Source organism: Lynx canadensis, chromosome B1 (genome assembly GCF_007474595.2).
Source record: "Lynx canadensis isolate LIC74 chromosome B1, mLynCan4.pri.v2, whole genome shotgun sequence".
NCBI classification, from domain to species: Eukaryota; Metazoa; Chordata; class Mammalia; order Carnivora; family Felidae; genus Lynx; species Lynx canadensis.
Window position 1 is genome coordinate 121474024 of NC_044306.2, and position 23898 is coordinate 121497921.

General features: G+C 36.9%; 1 protein-coding gene across 2 annotated transcripts in view; it reads left to right on the plus strand.

Annotated features, from left to right (window-relative positions):
* Positions 1 to 23898, plus strand: part of PPP3CA (protein phosphatase 3 catalytic subunit alpha) — a 330774-nt gene that overhangs the window by 270454 nt on the left and 36422 nt on the right. For both annotated transcript variants that reach the window (XM_030313357.1, XM_030313358.1), the window contains exons 7-9: positions 2874 to 2951; positions 5908 to 6002; positions 23143 to 23268. In XM_030313357.1, coding sequence (XP_030169217.1) covers positions 2874 to 2951; positions 5908 to 6002; positions 23143 to 23268 — 299 coding nt within the window. The remainder of the gene's footprint in view (positions 1 to 2873; positions 2952 to 5907; positions 6003 to 23142; positions 23269 to 23898) is intronic.

The window sequence follows — 23898 nt, forward strand, 5'->3', positions numbered from 1 at the left end:
GGGGCTCTTTTTGTTGGGCACAAAACACAGAAGCATCACCTCATTAATGCAAACAAAACCCCAAAAGATCTAACATGAGATAGATTTTTTTTTTTTTTCAACGTTTATTTTTGGGACAGAGAGAGACAGAGCATGAATGGGGGAGGGGCAGAGAGAGAAGGAGACACAGAGAGATAGATATTTTTGAAAAAAAATCTCCCCAGCCCCCTGTGCTTGCTTTCTTGTTTCATAATATCAATGCATGCTTTACTTTCCTGCCTAGATAATAAATACCCTCTAGACAGAAACCACACCTTACACTTACCGTAGCACCTCTCCTGATGCCTTACACAGGGATTACGGATTGTTGCATCCAACAAATGGAACACGTCACCAGTGAATCTTTGACATTACCATTCTTAACATATATCTTCTTTAGTTCTTTTTAGCTGGAATGCTTTTTTTTATCATCCTTTCCATTAAAAAGCACAAAAATATTGTGAAGTTTTGTGGTTTTTCCTCCACCTAATATCACTGAAGACTTTAATGTATCCCAGGCAGACAGTTGACCAATAATGGGAATCTCGATAGCCAAATATTTTCTAAGTTTATTTAGAAAAATGTTTGTAATTCTTTGAGAGTTTGAATATTTGATTATATATGCCTTTAAACTTCCAGAGATTTTCTTCAAAATGAGTTCCTTCCAAGTAATAATACAAGTGTTCCTCAGTTAATGCTATTAACCTAGCAGATTGCTGCAAGGTTAATTTTGTTTTCTTCAGATTACTGTTAAAAATCAGATATCTATTTCCATGGGGGAAAACTTAAACACATAAGGTTATAAAACTTAGCATGAAGAAAATATATTAAAATGATGCTTTCATGGGACTAGTGTGGGTTCTAACAAAAGGAAAAAATAAATTTAAAAAGTGCTGCCAAGCCATTTGTCCAAGGACAAAACATGACAGACCTAGACAAACACCCTCTGTCTTACAGTGGTACAACAAGGCAATAAACTATATTTCTAAAGAAATATTTCAAGGGCACAAGAAAAAAAATGGCTGAAAGAGATAGGGAAGGAACATTTATTGAGTGCCACTCTACTCTGTCTTCCCTTGGCTGGGCACTTTATGGCTAAATATGTACAAACATATGTGCTATTCTTTAAAGACCCAGCAATGTCTCAGCAGTTAGGGTTTCTTTTGTTGACACACACTGATCTGGAAAGGTCGTATACTTACCTTCTCCTAAGATAGAACAAAAGTCTTTGGAGACACATGTTGGTCAACTCGACCTAGATATGATACAGACACATTTCCCTGTGGACACTATGGGCCATCTTCTCCAGTTTGTAGGTTACCATGTAACCCATGGCTACATTTACATTCATTTACTGAGCTGACCTGGGACAGCTAGGAAGTTGTCTTTTTCTCTCCTTAACAAATTGCTAAAATATTCTAGAACACACATACATATGCTCACAAATGCACATAAATGTGTGCACATGCACAGACTATTTTTTTATTTTTTTAATGTTTTGTTTGTTATTTTTTTTTTTATTTTTGAGAGAAAGAGACACAGAGCACGAACAGGGGAGGGGCAGAGAGGGAGGGAGACACAGAATCTGAAGCAGCTCCAGGCTCTGAGCTGTCAGCACAGAGCCCAACGCAGGGCTCAAACTCACGGACCAAGAGATCATGACCTAAGCCGATGTCAGACACTTAACTGACTAAGCCACCCAGGTGCCTCATGACTATTTTTGATTTCAGATCCCAGTTTTGCAAAGAACTGAATCCTTTTAATAATCAGCATCTCTTCAGTGGTATGCCAGATTAATGGTATTTCTTTTCTTTTTGAGCAGGGAATTCTTACAAAATCTTTAATATAGAAACTATTTGCATCTTCTCTTTATAGTAAATTATTTGAGTGACATGTACTATTTAGTATCTCTTCAAAGTGCTACCTTTATAATTGCTGAATTGTTTCTTACAGTACGTGTAGTTTAAGTTCTAGTGGGCATCCACAGTTTGTTTATATTAAAATGAGCATTGGTTTGCTGTCTCTTTATTTGAAATTTCTAAAATTTATTCATTTTTATGACATTCATTTATCTCATTAAAAATTCTTGGAGACAAAGTGATTGCAAAGAGTTTTACAGGTTTAGTTTGTAATTTGCATTGCATTTTTAATAATGTTCTCATCTTTGGTTTAGAGATTTCCTTAACAGACAAAATCATCTTGATTATATATTTAATGCTTTTATTAAGTCAATATAAAGAATAAGTCTTAAGATATGGTTCTGTTGATCGTATTTAAAGTACACAGTTTAAAACCTGTGAATTCCTTAATCGTGTTTAGATTTTGAAGGATATATCAATTAATGTACTCATAAGTAAGTTGATAGCTCGGTTTCCAGAAGACTTAGTCTCTCCTACTCCCTCACTCCGTCTCTCTGTAGAGTACTCAGGCACGCACGTGCATCCAAATACAAATGGTGCTGTATTTGAGAACATGGAGGTTTATGTTTTAAATTCTAGTCTCATGTTATCTTGATGCTCCTGTTCACCTGTGTTTAAACGTAGACTTGATACTGGTTTTCTCTATGAGTGGGCATTTTTCTAGTGTTGTTATATAATGGCCTGCATTCTTTGTCCTGTTCGCACATCTCCAGTCCTTTCTGATTATGTAAAAAAGTACAGCTGCAGGTGTTTTTCTGCCATGTGGCGGGGGAGGGGGGGGAACCTGTCCTGAGAGCCAAGAGGCTTGTTTCATGAATGATGTATGTCTGATTACGCTTGATCAAATCACATAGATTGGGATGTTACAGATACATGTGCTACACTTGATGATTTCGTAACAGATGCTTCTTTCTCTTTTCTTTTTGTCTCCGGCAGCTACCCGGCTGTATGTGAATTCTTACAGCACAATAACCTGTTGTCTATACTCCGAGCCCATGAAGCCCAAGATGCAGGGTGAGCAGTTTTGTGGGTTTACGGAAACTATGTGTTGTTCCTGGGTCCCAGCTTCCTCACTTTGTTCAGGTTTGGAGGGTCCCTTTTGGTAGGCTCTCTCCCTGAAGCACTTAGATCTTAACATTGTCTTCTGATGACAGAGATAGGGCAGGATCCTGGGGAATGAGTTGTAAATGTGTTGTAAGGTCTTCTTTAAAGCGCCTCTGTTTTTAGCCTGAACAGGTAAAATTTTCAGCTGGCTTTCTTAAGCCCTTGTAAGGGTCCCTCTGATTTCCTTCCATTCCTGCTCTTCCCACAGTCCAGTCAGTGAGTAAATTACCAGCAACTTTTCAGTCTTGGTTGGCAGTGTGAATGAGAATTACACGTAAATATTTAACAGATATTGCACAGTGTACTCTTGTTTAAAGAATATCATTCCTGGGGCGCCTGGGTGGCGCAGTCGGTTAAGCGTCCGACTTCAGCCAGGTCACGATCTCGCGGTCTGGGAGTTCGAGCCCCGCGTCAGGCTCTGGGCTGATGGCTCAGAGCCTGGAGCCTGTTTCCGATTCTGTGTCTCCCTCTCTCTCTGCCCCTCCCCCGTTCATGCTCTGTCTCTCTCTGTCCCAAAAATAAATAAACGTTGAAAAAAAAAATTAAAAAAAAAAAAAAAAAAAGAATATCTTTCCTGACCCTTGTGAAGTTTTAAAGGACAAAAGCAGAGGCATTTAAATGAGGGAGAAAGTCCTATATTCTAACTAATAAATGTATAACATGATTTTTTAATAGTGAATTTTAAAATTGAGGGTCCAGGTTTCTTTTTTTTTTTTAATTTTTTTTTTTTTCAACGTTTATTTATTTTTGGGACAGAGAGAGACAGAGCATGAACGGGGGAGGGGCAGAGAGAGAGGGAGACACAGAATCGGAAACAGGGTCCAGGCTCTGAGCCATCAGCCCAGAGCCCGACGCGGGGCTCGAACTCACGGACCGCGAGATCATGACCTGGCTGAAGTCGGACGCTTAACCGACTGCGCCACCCAGGCGCCCCAAGGGGGTCCAGGTTTCATATAATTATTAGTATAATTGGTAGACCAATGATAAGGGCTTAGAAAAGTAAGAAACATCAGATACTCAGTTTGATAGTGCATTGAATCTGCACGCGGGAGCAAAAGGTCTAATGAAAAGCATTTGATGTCCAGTACCCTTCTCAGTAGGTTCCACTGAAAGGTGTTGTTTGCCTTCAAATGCTTAAACTCATTCCTTCATATTCTGAATTCTTTGGAAGAGAGGACCGCTTAGTATTATAATCTGTGTGCCGAAATCAGGAGTAGAGATGCCCACATCCTGAAGTAAGCCCATGTCCGATGATCCCCCATCAAGGCAGATCCCAGGCTCCTTTCAAAGTTAGCTTTTTTCAAGCAATAATCAACAGGGATGAACTGACCCAACAGCTTAGTATTGGATCCAGTACTATCATGTCATACTTGACCTTTGACATAACCTAATGATATGCCTAACCAATGGGGTCCTCAAATAAGTTCTTTTTTTTTTTTCTTTTTTTAACTTTTCAAGGCAGTGATGTCACCATGATCTTTTGGCTGACTATCCCAAATGAGTATTTTAGGCAGCTTTATATTAATCCCACTACAGACCAGAAATCATCTGCTTATTTGAAAATATTTTAAAATAATGCATCAGTTAAAATCAATTAGTATATTTGTTCAGAATGGGCACTTGATTGATTTATTGGGGGTAAATTGCGATTATGTCATTTAGTTTCTTTGTTTTTATTTGTTATCAAGCAGGCCTAGCCAGTCATGATTTATAATGTCAAGGTACTAAGATTGAGGGTGTTATTATCTTTCACATTCTGACTTTTTTTTCCTCCAGCAAAGTTCAGTTGGATATGCAGAATAAATACTTCTAGAACATTTCAAAAGACTTTTAAGAAGATATTTTCTTCTAGGAAAAGTTGTATCAAAATATTTTTAAAATTATAATTTTTAAGGTGGTTATTTATCTATCTAAAGGTACTATTTGAGGCACCTTTAGAACCCAATTAGAGTAGGCATGGTTATTCTGCCATAAATAACTGGCTCAGAATACCCAAGGAGTGATAACATTTTGTTTTGAGCTTTATAAGAATTTTTCTAAACTGATATTACTAAAATCTGTTACGTAGAAGTCGTGACATGTGCTTTCACCTCAATGGAAAAGAGCCAGAATTTCCTGTAATGTTTTTGATTATTTGAGGACTAAAATCCTATTTTTGTCTAAGTAGAAGAAAAGTAACTGGATTGTTGGTTTATTTCCAAAGATCTTGCAGATGTTCTGTTTCATTACTGATTGATTAAATATTACCCTGCTGAGACAATAATCTTTGACCTGCAGATCTCAGAAGAGATTGGTAATAAAGAGAGTTCTAAAATAGAAACAACTTTCAATATGTAAAACCCATAGATTTAACCATTCTTTGAAAAGCAAATCACTTAGTCAAGACCATAACAGAATATTGCATAGGTATTGCACAGAATATTATATGGATAACTAGAATAATCAGCCTGGTTTTTAGTGGTAAAGATTTATATATTGCTCTGCTTATTTAGTCTTATGTCAAAAATATAGGCAAACTTCTCAAAAACATGGTAGGTGCAGGATATCTTCATGTGAAAGGTAACCTTTGTCATCTCTGTTGAACGCACGGAAATGAATTATGATTTTTCATTGAATTCCACTCTTCCCCTAAGTCCGTTAAACTCAGGAAAGGCCTACTCAGAAACTGTACATGTTTCATTGTCAACCTTGAGATGAATTAATGTCTGCGTAAAACAGACTTTAGAGAGAAAATTTTGTTTAATGTTATGTAATTGACTTCTCTTGGAGTGATAAAACATAACTTTAGTTTTCTTTTTCTAAGGCTATAATTTGATATCATTTTTTTCATAATAGCCTTGTTTTAAAATATATTTGTTGTTTTTAGGTATCGCATGTACAGGAAAAGCCAAACGACAGGCTTCCCTTCTCTAATTACAATTTTTTCAGCACCAAATTACTTAGATGTGTACAATAACAAAGGTAAGTGGTTTTAGAGCCCTCTTGCGCTCTTACATACTATGTGCAATAATTCATAAGGTGTTTTATTTGGGTTTGGTTTTAATGAATGTTAGCCATTCTTTTCCCCCTTGCTTTTTCATTTATTGTTGGATGCAAATCTTGTGATTATCTTCAGTTACAGATTCAGTTGATCTGGATGTGGAGCCCAGGCAGTGTTAGTTATTAACTATTCTCCAGGAGATTCTAATGTATAGCAGGGTCTATAGTAAACTGGTCTAGTAGATTTGGGTTTTAAAAGAAATAATTGAAAGCAATCCAAAATCATGCTTCTTAAAAAGGATGTAGATTTAAATGAGAATAGTGTGATTGTGCATGTAAGGGATCAAAAACAATAAGCGGAAGAATCTATAGTTTGAAATTCAAACTCAAATTGCATTTATTGAATACCTACCACGAGTCAGACACTGTGTTAGGCAAGTGCATATTCACTTATTTTTTTAAAAAATGAATGAAACTTAAAAGTAAATATCATGAGCCCCACCCCCTTTTCATATGAAGAGTATCTGTTGCTAAATTACCTTGCCCCAGGTCACTCAATTAGGTAGTGATGAACTGGAGTCAAACCCGTATCTTCTGGTTTAGCATCCTGTACTTCCTTTGTGAAACTCCATACCTGTGTGCCTAAAAGAGGCCAGGAAACAAGAGGGTATTATTTACTGACTATAGGAAAGAGAGGAGGAGCAAGGGACACATTATCTTTTTTTATCAAGGTAATTTCTTGATTCAGAAATGACAGGAAGTGGTATAGGTGTGACAGAATGGGTGATAACATATGAAAGAGCCATTAACTATAGTTGCCATTGGTCTACGTAATATTTATGCAGCATATCTGAGTGTGGCTTTCTGAGATCCTTGCCTCTCCCCACATACACACACATCTGTGCTGTCCTATAGATGGAGCACATGACTCTCCAACCCCTGCCTCCACCCTAATAGCCCAGAGAGGCATGCCTTCTGGGTGGGACGGCCACACCACAGTCTCTTACCCTGCCATTTTTAACTGTGGTGGGCCCTCCTCTGTGGCCACAGAGAGAAGTTATCAGAAGGCACAGTGAAGTTTCTGTCACAACCATGGATGGCAGGGGGCAACAGAGAGTTGCCCCCTCTTTCCTAGTTGCCTAATTTCTAGAAAAGAGGAGCTGTCCTTAGTACTCTGTGGCAAGAAGTGTACAAAGTAAAACAAAATATGCTCTTGATGTGCCAAGTGCTTATAAGCCAGTTGACAAAGTAAGACATGTGGGTGACTGAATAAAAATACAAGACATGGTGTCATTGAGTAAAACTAAGAGAGTTGAACACGAAGTACATTCAACAAGAATGATTTTCTAGAATGGTCAGAGAAGGACTTGTTTAAGGCAAAATGTGACCTGGGCATTAAAGAATGGCTCACATTTGATTGGAAAAAGGAAAAAAATAATAATAAAGTCAAGACCAGTGTTTTTGAAACTTTTATTTTTAAGCAGCACTTTTTTCTTTTTTTTTGCCAGACAAAAATCTTAGTCTTAGAGTCTTCTGTATAAAACCAGTAAGAATTCATTCCCTTGGATTGGATGTGGGTTCTCATACCAGATAATTTCCCTGTGGTACCTGCAAGGAATGCAAGATCTCCGTAGGTCATGTTGCATGTCCTACCATGATCCTGTTAATTCCTCCTTTTAAAAATGTTTTAATGTTTATTTATTTTTGAGACAGAGATAGAGAGCATGAACAGGGGAGGGTCAGAGAGAGGAAGACACAGAATCCGAAGCAGGCTCCAGGCTCTGAGCTGTCAGCACAGAGCCCAACGCGGGGCTCGAACTCACGGAGTGCGAGATCATGACCTGAGCCAAAGTCGGACGCACAACCGACTGAGCCACCCAGGCGCCCCAATCCTATTAATTCCTAAAAGTATACACAATATGAACACTTAGTTGTTTTTTTTTTTTTTATGGCATTAAAACAATTTTTTTTTTTCTATTTCACCTGGTGAAAGGAGCACCCAAACAAGCAATTTTCTTGACAGAGACCAATTACTAAATAGCACAGATGATACTTACAAGTTTTTTTTTAAGAATTGACAAAGAGTTAAAACAGTAAAAAAAAAAAAAAAAAAAAGAAGAGGAAGAAGACTGGGATTTCGCTCCATATAAAACTGACTTAGACTTTTTCTACTCATCAAAATGTTGGGTATCAGTTTTGCTTGAGACCAATGGCAATTTCTCCCACAGGGTATACATTGCTTCTTTGTCAAGTGTTCTGATTTAACAAGTAGAACTTAATGGAGTGGCTGGATGGCTCAGTCGGTTTAGCTTCCGACTTCAGCTCAGGTCACAATCTCACCACTACTGGGTTCAAGCCTGGAGTCAGGCTCTGTGCTGACAGCTCGGAGCCTGGAGCCTGCTTCAGATTCTGAGTCTCCCTCTCTCTCTGCCGCTCCCCTGCTCACACTCTCCCTCTCTCAAAAATAAACATTAAAAAAAAAAAAATAGACATCAGTGAGTTGCTATCTTTGAGGTTTTGTATTGCTTTCACTGTTTTCTTGTGTTTAGGGTAGATCACATTCTCTTAGGAAGGGGAGAGAAGCATTTCATTTTGGGAACCTTTTCATAAAAAATTCTTCTGAGAGAAAAAGATAAACTGATAGGAAGAAAAAAGATACATTCTTCAGTTTGAGCATAATTTCAAAAGACTTTTGTGTAAAATCTCTGAAGCACTTTAAAGCTATTATGCTAACACTGTGTACAGTATGTGGAGTAGGAGTCAGTTATTCACGGCTGAAGTAAGGATTACTGGATTTGAATAAAATAAATGGTAATGAGAATTTTATAAGGAGGTGCAAGAAAACTGGGTTGAAAGCACCTTAAAAAACATAATCAATGGACAGAGAGTGACGAATCCCTAAATTAATCATTTGATTCTTAGAAACAGATGTGGGGGTTGGGGGGGGGGCGCCTGGGTGGTGAAGTGGGTTAAGCCTGACTTCAGCTCAGGTGATGATCTCGCGGTTTGTGGGTTCCAGCCCCGCGTCTGGTCCGACTCTGTGCTGACAGCTCAGAGCCTGGAGCCTGCTTCAGATTCCGTGTCTCCCTCTCTGTCTGTTCCTCCCCCGCTTGCGCTCTGTCTCTCTCTCTCAAAAATAAATAAAGATTAAAAAAAAATTGAAAAAAGAAAAAAGAAAAACCAGATGACCAGAAAGTGTTCTGGAGTTATAACCCAATAGTTACAGTATGATTTGATTTTTAAGCGCCTACAGATTAAAGGCAGCAGGAATGTTCTTTGGCAAAATGAAGTGATGGGGAAAAGAGTTTCACTCTGCCATCTTAACACCTGTAATAGATGCGCGATCAGCTTCGTGTTTAAATGTCTGTTAGCTCTGATTAGAAGTTCGTACTTGCCTACAAGAAAAGCAGCTTTCCGCAAGTGATGAGGACCGTAAATGGCCCATCCATCCGTTGGTAACCCACACGAATTCATGCGGTTCTTATCCTTTCCGGTCTGCATAACACAGGGAACAACTCCCCTGGCCTCTCTTTCCTCACTCTGACAACTCCTGCTTACTCTTGTAACATGCCAGGGCAGAAGATGTAGATTTGAATCATAGCTCTGCTATTAAACAGCTAGCTCATTTACATTTATTGATATGCAGTGACATCTCTGCAAAACGAGAAAAAAATTTCTTTTGTGAATAATAGATGAAATTACTCTGAAACAAAATGCTGTGAGGTATTAAGATATTATCATCATTGAATATTTTATGTTGCTATCATTATGCCACCTGTCAGTGGCTTCAGGGAAACTGACAGATGATACAGTCCTCCTCAGCCTCTTACTTATAGTTTCACTTTATGGCTCGATCTACCTTAATACCCATCTCTCTGCTTCTCTTTGGGTGAACCCTTTACTTGAGCCAAATTGTTCTACTCGTTGTCCTGAACGCAGTGACTATCCCTTCCATTTGGCTGTCCCTTCCATTGCATCTTTGCCCACATAACTTTTTTTTTTTTTTTTTTTCATTTAGATTACTTGTCTCCCTTTTTCTTCTAATCTAAATGGCCTAGACCCACCAGGCTGTTTCTATGCAGACTTCTTTTGGTAGTCCTTCTCCGAATGCCTGAAATAGCAATCATTTGCCCTTGTACTCATCAATTATTTTTCTTTTCTAGTTAGCTTTTCCTACAGTTAACATTCCTATAACTTCTCAATCAGATTATAGTCAGTTTGAAGCAGGGCCTTGTTGATATACATTGTAAAGCCAAGTAGCCTGCATTATGCATGGTAGGCCTTCAACACCTGTGTTGAATGATGCCTTTTCTTTCTTCAATCAAGTGCTCAAAAGTTACTCTACCAGTATTGACCCACAGAACTCCGTCTCATTTTAAATTACTGCTGCAACCCGTTCTGATAACCTTTCCAAATTGGAGTGAAACATTTGCAGAGCACTTTGCACATCTGAATTTTCTCAATCTGTAGCCCTAAGGGTAAAGCAATTTCATAATTACCCAAACACACCAAACAGAAGAAAACTGTAGAAATGACACATGCACATATCTGCTGCTGTGCTCCTTCTCCCTCTCCTCCCCCTCCCACTTCTAACTCCTCCTCCCCCAATTCCTTCTCCTCTTCCTCCTCCTCCTCCTTCTTCTTCCTTTTAAAATGATATGCCACCTGGGCTCAGTTGGTTACATGTATGATTCTTGATTATGGCTCGGGTTATGATCTCACAGTTCACGAGTTTGAGCCCCGTATCAGGCCCCGCATTGACTGTGTGGAGCCTGCTTGGGCTTCTCTCTCTCTTTCTTCCTGTCTGCCCTTGCCCCACTCTCATTCTCTCTCTCTCTCAAAATAAATAAATTAATTAAAACAAACTAAAAATAATAATATGCCACCTATAAAAATGACTTCAATCTCACCCACTCAACAATGCAACAAATCTTTACTGAGAACTTACCGTATACCAAGCACCATGCCAGGTGCTGGGAGTATAAAATAAATGAGATGGAAATTGTCTTCACTCTAGTGGGGTTTATAATTTGGTAGTGGGATAGACATTAAATAAAGAATTCCATCAAAAATTATTCAGATATACTTGGAAAATAATCCAAAGAAAAGAATGGTATTAAGTGAAAGTGGAAATTAGTCCACGGAGACCAAATAATAATAATAAGCTTAACTGACAAAAGTGACATTTAAGCAATCTTAGTAAAATATGTCAATATCAAGAAATACAGTGGTAGATGTGAACTCTGCTTTAAACAACTCAGTTTGGCCAAAAAATATAACGAACCTCTGGAATAATGTGTTTTAAACGTTGATGTAAACAGTTAAATCCTGGGGCGCCTGGGTGGCGCAGTCGGTTAAGCGTCCGACTTCAGCCAGGTCACGATCTCGCAGTCCGTGAGTTCGAGCCCCGCGTCGGGCTCTGGGCTGATGGCTCAGAGCCTGGAGCCTGTTTCCGATTCTGTGTCTCCCTCTCTGTCTGCCCCTCCCCCGTTCATGCTCTGTCTCTCTCTGTCCCAAAGATAACGTTGAAAAAAAAAAAAATTAAAAAAAAAAAAAAACAGTTAAATCCTTTATCTCTATAGTGGTACACCTGTGCTTCAGAAAAATCTAAAGTAAATTACACAAAGTTGCCATATGGCGCCTGTTCTCTGTGGTCCAGATGAGTTGTCATATGGGTGCAGGAGTGGATGGGTGGATGGATATATGATTCGGATATCGAGAAATACAAATATACATTCAGGGCTATATAACTCAGTTCCAGGAAAAGCTACTCACAGTAAAATTAAGTAATCAAATAAAACTTATCAAATGAACTATATTTTGGATTTGAGAAGAAAAGTCTGAATGGCAACCAAACTAATTTACCAATTAAGACCAAAGATTAAAAATGACCACAAGGAAAAAAATCAATTCAGTGTTAAAGTCGGTTAAGGAAGAGAGAGGTACAAAATTGGGTTTCAAGGATAAGACGAGAAGAGCATCGTTTGCTAAAATGCTAAAGTCTACCCTTTTTGACTGGGAAAAGAAATGTATTATGATGGTTTGGACTTTTAAATGAGACAAATTGATAGAATTGCTTTTAAAAAGCATTTTAGCCCCACCAAAACTTGGCAGAGTCAACATCCTCAAATATTTTCCTTCAAAATGTAGTCAGGGACTTCAGAAGGATACCATTTATAAATAAAAAGATACTTTACAGCTTGGCATACCATTGTAAAGAGAGGATTTAATTGCCAATAAAAAAAAAAAAAAAAAAAAACAAGGTAAGAATCTTATTGGCAGTCATGATGTGGACACGCAGGAGCAAATGCAACCTCTCTGAGGCCAGCTTGTCCTACCTAGTCCCCTGATGTCTAGCTGGAGCACGCAGCCTTCAGTGACACCATCGGCACCGTAGGCTGCCAGGCCTGAGAACCCCATTCCTGTACTGCAGCACAGTTCTGTCATGTCAGGACCTTGTTTCAGTATTCCAGAATCATGTGTGCAAACTTGTGATAGGTGGTCCCTGCCTGAGTCAGGAGTCAAGTGCAGAATCAACTAGTTCAGATCCTTATCCTGAGTGGGAAAAGGAAATAGGGGGAGGGAGGCAGTCTCTGGAACGGAGTAGAATTCATGCCCAGGTAACCCTAAGTTAGCATCTTAGCTTGTTTCTTCACAGCATGCTAAAAAGATTACTTCCCTACAAAATTGCTTACATTTTATAAGCAAGAAGCCATTTCTGTAGAGTTTGAGGCTGATCTTAACCATGGGAATAATCTTTAGCATTGACATAAACATTTTTAAAACGTATTTTGGGTCTTTATAACCACAGGCATAAATATGATCACTAGCACTTTATAAGTTAGATAAAATTAATCCAGAGATTTTGTTCAGCGGCAAGAGTTTTCCCAGCTCGTACTTTTTTCCTGCCATCATATCAATTCTAAAGATCCTCTTAATTGGTCTTGAGCAACTATTTGCTCAGATCACTTTTTTCATATAGGAAACGTAAATTCACATTCACGGTAGCATTTTGTTATTTGATATTTCCAAAAAAATTGTAGGCTACGTGTTTTTCTTGTTGTTACTAAAGGAAAACAATAAGTAAAATAACTCCTATGAAAAATAGTAATTTCTCCATTTATTTGATATACATTTTTATTTTTTACCCCAATGAATATTGAATTACACACAATGGGAAGATAATTTCTTTATAGTGACCATTAAACCAAGGACAGTCTACCAAAAAATGATATGGAATCTACAAACTACAAAGGATCAAAGCAGAAAACATGAAGAAAACTCTTAGCATTAACTTTTTGTATTATCAGTATGAAGTAGTAGAAAATAAATTTATGTAGACATTTAGGCTGAGGAGGACTTTTGGGTAGGAATTTTTCATTAGTTCACATCTCTCTGAGATGAATGGATAAGATTAACTGCAGAGAGGTTTTAGTGGAATATCCCTTTTCTCTGCCTTTTATATAAAGGACTCTTTAATATATGGAATTAATCTAACTATGATTATAATTTCTTATACCATTATCATTATCATTGTCACCTTGACTGCTACAACTCTGATATGTTTTCTTTAAAGTCTTAGGTTGGTAATAGTATATTTAGTAAATGTAAATATTTCCTTTCAGTTGGGCAGTTGGGATAGCATGTATACAAATGTTATTTTCTTTATTCATGCAAGTAGCAAATGATTAAGAATAATAATAATAATAAATAATAATAATAATAATGGAACATTTATCTTGTTCTAGAACCTGCTCTCAGTTTCCATGTGTCAATGCATGTAATCTTTCAATACTTTGTGCATTACATTCTAATCTTGATTTATTGATGAAAATCTGGGGCACAGAGGGGATGCCCGCTTTCCCCATGGTTCACACAATCTTATCAGGGAATAGCACTGAGATTGAAACTCAGCTGACTGACTCCAGTGTTTGCAAGTTAACCTCTGTCTTCTAGGTCAGCTTTATTATCTGAGGCATTCAGGGTGATGTTTCCACCAAATCCCTATTCAACTCATGGCTCCATTATGTGGAGACTCATGTAGATGACTAACTGTTCTTCAATAAGAAAAAAAAAAAAAAAAAAAAGAGCTTTCGGAGTGAAGAGTCATTTATTATCCCTTTAATATTACGTGAATGTTATACATTCAAATATATACGTTATTAAAAGAGCGGGGCATCTTTTATGTTATTCTAAACTAAATAATTAAACTCTCTCTTTTTAAAAAGTGTCCCTTAGGCGCTTAGACCTTTGCTTTTTGTACATTCAGCTCCATTGTCAAACTGTCATTGCTGGAGGCCACTTTCTAAAGAGATTAGTTTTAGTCCAGTCATCAACTTGCTTACATTTCAACATTTAATTAATGGAATAGAGGGTAAAATGGAAAATCTATCAAGATTTAATATCTAAGAATTACCCTGAGTATATATTTTAATTGAATGCACACTCTGTATCTTTGCTATAACAAGTGAACTTCTTGATGTTGTAACTGTCGCTGCTGCATAATTATAAAGTTTGGCAGTTAAGTAATTGTGGAACTTCCCTAAGTAATAACTCCATGAATGAGATAATCCTTGCTTTTTTACAAAGGGCTGCCGTAGAATTGAAGGATTTAGCTCTCCAAGTTCTATAAGCCCTTAAATGGGGATGAAGACAGGATCTAGAACAACGCTAAATCCTTCACACAGCTTTATCGGCAGTACTCTACTACTGCCCCTTGAACAAGACCAGCTGGGGGATGCATCCTGAGATGTTGTATTCCATTTTCTGACAGACGGTTAGAAGATTCTGTAGAAATCGAATTCTTTGTAAAGCATTTCATAGGAGGAAAGACAGGGACAATCTAGATAATGTTGAAGACACCAATGAATGGCTTATCCCTTGCTATTCAATATCTAGAAATTCTAGATCTACAAGAGACTTTACCCTGACAATGTCAAAAAGTCTGCGTGATATTACTTTCCACAGAAAATATCAAGTGTGTGGGTTTAATATTAACTCAGTGCCAAGGAACAACCTAGAACTTTGCAAGTTATAGCTCAGGGCTTGATATCAAGTACAACCTTGAAGGTGAAAAAGGTGTTTTATGATTGCATACAGATACCACCAGTTTTCAAGGTACCTCCCACGAGGGTACCTGTGTTACGCACTTGGAGCTGGTAGGTATTGACTTCATTGAATGGAAGCCAAGCATGGGTACAGTGTTTCCTATGTCCATGCCATCTTCTCCAGCAGTTCAAAGCTTCAGCTAAACCTTTTTCTCTCTCTCATTTACTAAGGTGGCATAAATCTTATGTTAGCATTATAATAACACAGATTAGAACTTAAAGCTAAAACTCATAACTAGTTCTTTCTTATTGACTTAGCAAAAAATACTGAATCGAAATTCAAATTCTCCGTGTGAAATTGTAACGTTAGAAACAATTCTGTGTTTCACTGGACTTGAGCTACTTCCAAGGATCAGTTTCTGGCATAGACTCTCTGGGTGTTAGTATTTGGATATGACACATTAGGTGGGAATTATAAAATGGAAAAGTGTCAAAAATAGATAGCCATCCCCTCCTTGAAGAACTTGAAACTGCATCTTGATACTTCTGTTTTTCAGTTGCCAAGTAGTTTTTGTGATTACATATTATCATGGATATTAATCCCATGTATTATTGTATTTGAACATCATACTTTCAAAATAATAGTAATTATTCCTATTTTGCAAGTTTTGGAGGTAAAGCTCACACAAGGAGTAATACTTGCGTAAGTTTACACAGTTATCATGTGGCAAGGCCAATGTTTTTTCCATTCTTGTCTATTTTAGAGACTCTTTTACAATTTTAAAATGGAGTTAGCATCTGAAGTGACATTTTTGTCTTTCTCCTAAATTCCAACATGTACCCTTCAGACTGTTCATGTGTTGTTAGTTACACTTTTAGTGTCCTGGGAAGTTATATGTTTTATGTTTTTGAAATTGTTTTTGTTTTTACTTTTTCTTTGCCTGCTTGCCTTCCTTTTGTCCTTCCTGTCTTTCTCCATCTTGTCCTTCCTTTCTCTATTTCCTTTCCTTAGATCCTTTCTTCAACCAACATTATTAAACATCAGCCACGTGCCAGGTATGGTACAAAGCACTAAAAGAAAAAGAGAGATCTTTGCCTTCTTCATCCCTTCCATCATCTTCCTTTTATTGACTTTACCCAAAATTCTATATTTAAATAATGAGCTGGTTCAAAATTTACTAATGCAATATCAAAAAGAGAAATATGTAGCACACACATGCACATATAATTATAAAATTGGCTCATATTATTTCATAGATATATCTGGTACCTTCTCTTTCCTCCACGTAAGGAAGATACTATCATCCAAATTGTATGTAGGGCACTTGTAGCAAAGTTAACAAGGTGCCGTGAAGGATGCATGTACAAGGAAGGAGAAGCAGGCAGGGACTAGATGTGTGGATAAGAGGATTATACATAGTAACACACAAGTGTGTATCTTGATAAACACAAAATCCTTAGCTCACAGCTTCAGGGAAATTATATATACCTACTGTTTGTAGTTATTAATGATAAAATATTCCAGGTTGATTAAATTCAGTCATTACACGGAAGTTATTGAGAATTTGCCTGTGAAAGACCCTTTGTGAAGTACTGAATCAAGCAGCTTAAAAGAAAACTTGAAATCTGTCTTTATAAAAGACTTAAACACTTACTTTGTGCTCAATCTTATGAGCTATAGAGTAAAAGTGAGTTATAAGTGTAGTCCTTGCTCACCAAATACAGTAATCCTCATGAGTTAATAAATTTCCCTTAAACTAAGTCACTAGTAATAATAATAAAAAGAATCTTTTTAAAACAGAATACACTGGGCAAGTACAGGACATTCAGGGAAAGATAAAAAAGACACAGGAGTTAGAAATGAGGTTTCAAAATGGAAGAAATCACCAAGATTGTGCTTATAGATGCTATAATTTGAACTACAAAAACTGTGTATATATGTAGATATATTATAGATATATATCTTCACAAAATCTTCAAAGAAGATTATACCTTAAAACAGTAATCTTTATTGGAAAATACAGTTTTAGAAAATGTACAGCATCTCTCCCAGAATCAAATAAATCCTTTCCTGCTGTATACGGCATAATCTTAAAATATTGGTAAAGGATATTATGAGTGTATAGGTCCAATTTCAAGAATTTTATCCATCAAGCCATCATGTCTCCTTCTGTGATGGTAGGACTTTGCCAAAAGAACATGATGGGGGTTTTCCTGCTGGGGTATCTATCGTCTACAAGTGACAGAACTGAAAGGGAAAAAAAAATCCTGAGTCTATTACACTTTTTCTTCTTTCTTTCTTTCTTTCTTTCTTTCTTTCTTTCTTTCTTTCTTTCTTTCTTCTATTTCTGGATGGATTATGATTCTGGAATGCTGCCATTTGCTTCCTTTTCACCTTTCTTTTCTATCCCTCTGCCCCATCTTTTGAAGATGGGAGTGCATGGCCAATTAGAGCTAAGGAGATGAAAAATGTTATTAGAATTCATTATTTCCATTCTTTTGACCTCTCTCCCCTCTATTGAAAACAGCCCTGGTAATGTTGAGAAAGCCTGAGTGAGGTATGTTGGGAGTGTTACATTCTAATCTAAAGACTTTCAGAAAGGAGCTTTGTGTTCTTCTTGAAATCCACTTGAAATGTGTTGAGCCTATGGTTTTAATGCCCCTTGCTAGCAATATTTTGATAATTTCTTTTAAGTTAGAAGCTCTCTTTGGATATTTAAATCTATCTATCTATCTATATATCTATCTATATATCTATATATCTCTATCTCTATCTCTATATCTATATATCTTACTCATTGTCCTATCATCCTCCTCCCTGGTGATGGCAGTTGTAAAGAAGGTGTTGAACAATATTACCAAGTTTTTATGAAATGCAGGTTTTTGTGTCTCATCAAAATCTCAAATTTTAATGTAGGAGAGAGCCCTTTAATTTACAGATTTGGATATGGCCTAGCATTGTATTGCATCATATGGTAGACAGAGGAATGGATTCTATTCCTTGGGTTTCAGTCTATTTGCTGTACCTAATTGTGTCATTAGAAATAAAAGAGTTCAAGTGGCCCTTCCCTATTTTCAGGTAGGAGCTGTCCCTTGATTATGGATTTTATATCTCATACACAGCATGGCTTACATGTTTGTTTGTGTAGGGTTCTACAGGTGCAGTAAAAATGATTAGACCAAGTAATTGCATAACTTTAAGGCCATAACTTTGACATCAGAGAAAGAACAGGCAGTCAGGCCTCCAGGTTTATAGAAATTAGTATTCTTTCCATTATATCAATTTTTTTTCTGGCTATTTTTCACAAGCACATGTGCAAAAAAAGAGCACTTGTTTCTAGACTGTCTGGTCAGCTCTGAATTTGGTTAATAACATGGCCTTGTATATATGTCATAATCTCTCTGTAGGACTCTGATGCAATTGTTAAATGACAGGAGGTCATGTATAATTGCCAGTATAATGGCGAGATTTCTTGATAGTAGGCTTTGTTCTTTCTCTATTTCTCAGACAAGGTCTCAGGAGTTGGTCTCGAGTGATTCTTGAAGCACAACCACTTGTATTATTTATATTGCACTGGAGATAAATGTCTTTCAAGTACTTCAGAGAACAGCACACTGTTAGGACTCTAGTTGAGTTTTGTAATCCCAGTGACAGTTAGAGGCAGGTGGCAGGGGTGGATGTGGGAGGTGGAAGATGAAATGTTAACTGTGAATTTCGTGACTGTAGATATTTGGGACTGTTTTAGATTAAGGGTTTTTTTTCATGTACTTTTATGATACACACACACACACACACACACATATATATATATACACATATATGTATTATACAAAAAACATAAAAATTTATGAGTAACTTATTAATGTAAGGTTATTCAGGAAGTATCTTTGAGTGAATACCTTATGCTGCTGAAGAAAAAAGAATATATATATTGGTGTATTTGTATTTTTAAGTTATTCTTTTCTCTAACCTATAGAGAAGTAGAAAAATGTTCTATAAATAGTCTCTAGAATTACTGAGAATATTATTCATTGCATTAATGATGAGGTCTTTGTTCCAGAAGTTTGTTATCATTCAGATCTGGAAGTGGTCATATAAATTATCTAGATAAATCCATGAAGTTAGGTGAGGTAATTGAAATCTAAACACTTTAAGTGACCTCGGGTCTTGTGAGTACTTAATGACAGAACCCATCTAGCAGTCTGGGCTCCTGGCCTTCCAGTCTAGTGCTCTTTTTTACAAAGAATAAATGTGGAAGGAGAATCTGTATCAAAACTTGGCAGGCAATGAACAGTTTATGCAGTTGGGGTGACAATATCATGGAATACTAGAAAGATCGGGGAATTTAGACTCAGACCAGAACTGAATTCAACTGCTTCTTAAGTGTGACCTTGGGCAAATAACCTCTCTGTTTGCTTATTTTTGAAATGCAAATAAGAACTAGTTTTGAGGGCTATTGTGAAGATTTGTGATTACGTTTTGTAAAGGACCAAATATAATGCCTGATATATAGCAGATGCTTAGTAAATGTAGCTACTGTGACAATTTATTATTTCTGCTGTCAATAAACAAAAATAAAATCTGGAAAAATTCCTGCTTTATCAGTAGGCACTCAGATAAATTATATTGAGTCAGCGTCGAATGAAGAAATGCTTTGTCTCACCAGCTCCAAAACAGAACCTCTGTGTTATCTATTGAGCAAGCCATGCCCTCACTTGTAAATTTTCATCGTATTTCATTTTTCTCAAATATGATTTTGGCAAAAGCTAAAACATCTTTAATTATGAATACTATATTCAAGGTTAAGTTAGTATAACAGCTAAGACTAGAATTCATCCATTTATAATTTATAAGAGACAGAGGGACTGGTGGAGAGGGGATGGGTTTGATGTCAGTAAAACCTGAGTTTAAATATGAGTCCTATCTTTCAGTTGCTCATTGAATGATGTTGAGCAGGCCATTTCATTTCTCAACTTCCGTTCCTTGGATTATAACGTAACGGCAGTCACACCTGCCTCTCAGATTTGTAGTAAGGACTAAATGACATATTCTATAGAATCTCTCCCTTTCTGCCAGGGCATTTGGAGAGGTTATTTGCCCAAGGTTAGTTTTCACATCTATTTTCCTTCCTCCTGCTGCACCAATCTAATGCCAGATAAAAAGCGGGGGAAGCTCACAGGAGACATTGCTCTTCAAAAAGATTAGAACCTTAAAGATCTTTTGAAGACATGAGAACATACTCCTGCTATGAATATGCTGTATCCAAAAATAGTAAAGACCTTTTAAATGGAGCCAGTATTCAGGTAGTACTTAGCAAAGGTGGGAAATACTTCACCTTTTCCATCTGGCAGATCAGAGATATTTGTATGGTAATTTGCCATGATTTTTTTTTTTTTTTTCATTTTGCATGGCTTTAATACTATATGAATGTATCCTTAGGTCAAGTGTCTTATGGCATAAATGATAGGATAATTTAAAGAAGAATGGGGTTACAGATATATATGCAGGATTCAGCAGTCTGTGGGAAGAAGATATTAATTCCTTCCATGTCAACGACTGCACTATCTGCATTTCTTGTCCCCAAAGTGTAGTGATTCTGTTCCCTGGAACTGTGCTGGTGAGCCAGAAATATATTTTGAAGCAAAGACCGTACTGTTCTCAAGTATGATTTTAGTTAACTGCAAGCTGCTGACAAGACCAACATATTATTAGGCTGCAATATGATATATATAGTATCCACATTACAAAAAACTATATATCTTCCTCATATTCTGCGTTGGTTAAAGCCACCAAAAAACTTATCTTCATTCGGGGCCACAGTTTTACAGGGACATTGCCAATGTGGCATGCATCCAGAATAAGGATGAGCAGGAAGAAGGAAAGGGACTAAAAGCCCTCTCATATGAAGAAGAGCCAAAGGGATTAGGAAGAATTTTCTTAAAAAAAAAAAAAAATTGTAAGAGAAATAGGAAGATGAATCCTTAGCTTCTGAGCATTTATACTGAGAAGGTAGTATGTGAAGCACAAAGAAATATAAAGCCCATTGTATGATACTTGTCCCTAAAGATATAGAAGTTTGGCATGCACACACACACACACATATATATATATATATATATATATATATATATATATATATAATGGCTATGGTCAATATCAACTAATAAATTCAGTATAGAGGTTTAAGTCAAAAGCTTTTGGAATGCAGAGGAAGGTTGAGATTAGATCCGCTAGAAGAAATCAGAAAAGATTTCCCTGAAGGGATACAGTCTGGGTTCGACACCATAGGATAGAAAACCTGGGGTATTTAGAGGTTTCTAAGAAAATATTCCAGGTGAAAGAGCAAACACGGTTAGGAAAGCAATGCTATGTTAAAGATATTGGTAAGTAAGAAGTTAAGATATTAATGCAGACATTAAGGCTCAAAAGCAGTAAACGTTTGGTAGCTTTTCAAAAACTAAATTTCGAAGGGCTATCTTTGATCTCTTACCTGTAATCACAGGCTACAACATAAAGTATTCAAATGATTGCTTTCTATATGTTTTAAAAGCCTAAACAAAACAAGAAAAAACCCATTTGACGTCATCTAGGATCTGTTCAATAATTTCCACTAATGTGATGCTAATTATGCCATGAGACGATAATAAAAGCAAAATCTTACCAAAGTTTAAGAAGGTGTGATGCAAGAGTATTGTGATTCGTATTTAAAAGATTGTCATTTAGAATCAGAAGTATACTTGTTCTGTATCTATCCAGAAGGCAGAATTAGGATCACTGAGTGGTAAAGAAGTTTTAAACTCAACTTGAGAATTTCCCACAACTTAAAATTGTTCGTCTATCCATAGAATAGATGATGCCGTTAAAACAAGTAGCTCTTCCTAAATTGAAAGTACTCACAGAGGGGTGCTTGGGTGGCTCAGTTGGTAGAGCATGCAACTCCTGATCATGGGGTTATAATTTCGAGCCCCATGTTGGGTGTAGAGATTACTTCAAAACGAAATCTTCTTTTTTAAGTTTATTTATGTATTTTGAGAGAAAGAGCACGAGTGGGGGAGAGCCAGAGAGAGAGGGAGAGAGAATCCCAAGCCGGGTTTGTGCTGTCAGTGCAGAGCCCAATGCGAGGCCTCATTCCATGAACTGTGAGATCATGACCTGAGCTGAAATCAAGAGTCAGATGCTTAACCAACTGAACCACCCAGAAGCCCCAAAATTGAAATAAGAAAGAAAGAAAGAAAGAATGAAAGAAAGAGGGAGGGAGGGAGGAAGGAAGGAAGGAAGGAAGGAAGGAAGGAAGGAAGGAAGGGACTCACAGAGACCTGTTAACCTTCTATTGGGATTGCTTTGGAATGAATTTGAATTTCTGAGTCTGGTTAGAAGTGAGACCAGCAATGATCTTAGGATCTCTGCAACCATAGCTTTCTGTGTGACTGTGTATCTAATCTACAGACACTATACAAAGCAGAGTGAAAAGGGTAGTTTCATTTCCTAAGTCACGGATGGTGATTCCTTTCCAGAAGTCATGAGTGAAGTCAGATACCAGTCTATTATTTTATGTAAGATCCAATCCAAACATTTTATTTTATTAAGTCAAGAATGCAGTCTAATTTCAACTACTGTGTACAACCATTGTGAGTTCTAATGGAAAATGCATGCTTTCTTTGAAAACATAGAAGTAAATTCTGTTCAAATATTTGAGGAGATTATTAAATTGTGAAAATGATTTAGCTATACCACTTTTATTAGGGTCATCAACTGTTAAATAAGACTAGAATATTCTTGGCTGTAAGAGGAGCTTGACCAATTCCTGATAGACATTTGATTAACTGTTTTATATAAATATTTGCCAAACTGTAATGCCAGTTCATATTTAGCATTCATATATTGTGCAGTTTCATATTACATTGAGTATAGTTTAATTCCCAAGTAGTGTATACATTCATGACTGATTAAGCTACTGGCGTTGATATTTTGGACCTAAAGTCACACAGTTTAATTTTCTTGATCAGCTGAGGCCATGTGGAGAAGCAGAAATATGTACACGTAAACCTAATGTCTTTGTTCTTGTTGTTTTCAGCTGCAGTATTGAAGTATGAGAACAATGTCATGAACATCAGGCAATTCAACTGTTCTCCTCACCCATACTGGCTTCCAAATTTCATGGATGTTTTCACTTGGTCCCTGCCCTTTGTTGGAGAAAAAGGTGTGTTGTGGAATCCTGCAATGATAAGGGAAGGAAGGGGAGGGGATGTGGACTGTTTTACCATAAAACAGAGAAACACTTTGGCCTGACCAATAAAAGTCACAAGTGGCAACATGAGGGAAAAGATTTGAAAGTGTGTCATTGTGTATCCTGCTAACAAAATATAATGAGTGAAATAAGGGGAAACAAGAACAATGAGAAACATTAGGAGAATTTATGTGATCTCATTGGAATACTACAACTCTTTGAAAAATGGCAGATATATAGTTTTAACTTGCTTCAAGCTATCATGGCTACTTTTCCCCCTTATCCTCCTATCTTAATTCGAGCGCTATTTTATTTTATAAACTACCTGTCAAATTAAAAGGTTAAGATAGCCATGCTTTTCTCACATTTCTTATGTTGATAATAATCACTGTGTGACAGTGATTAATGGCCATAATAATTTAAAAGACAATATATACGACAACAACAAAAATACTTCTTTACAAATTGGCGACCATTAATGTGTTACAAGATGAGACAGATTTACATTTACATAGTTATTGACTATTAATTTGTCCAGTTTTCCAAAAGAATTGGTTTGCCTTCCTTTCCTATCCTTCCTTCCTTCCTTCCTTCCTTCCTTCC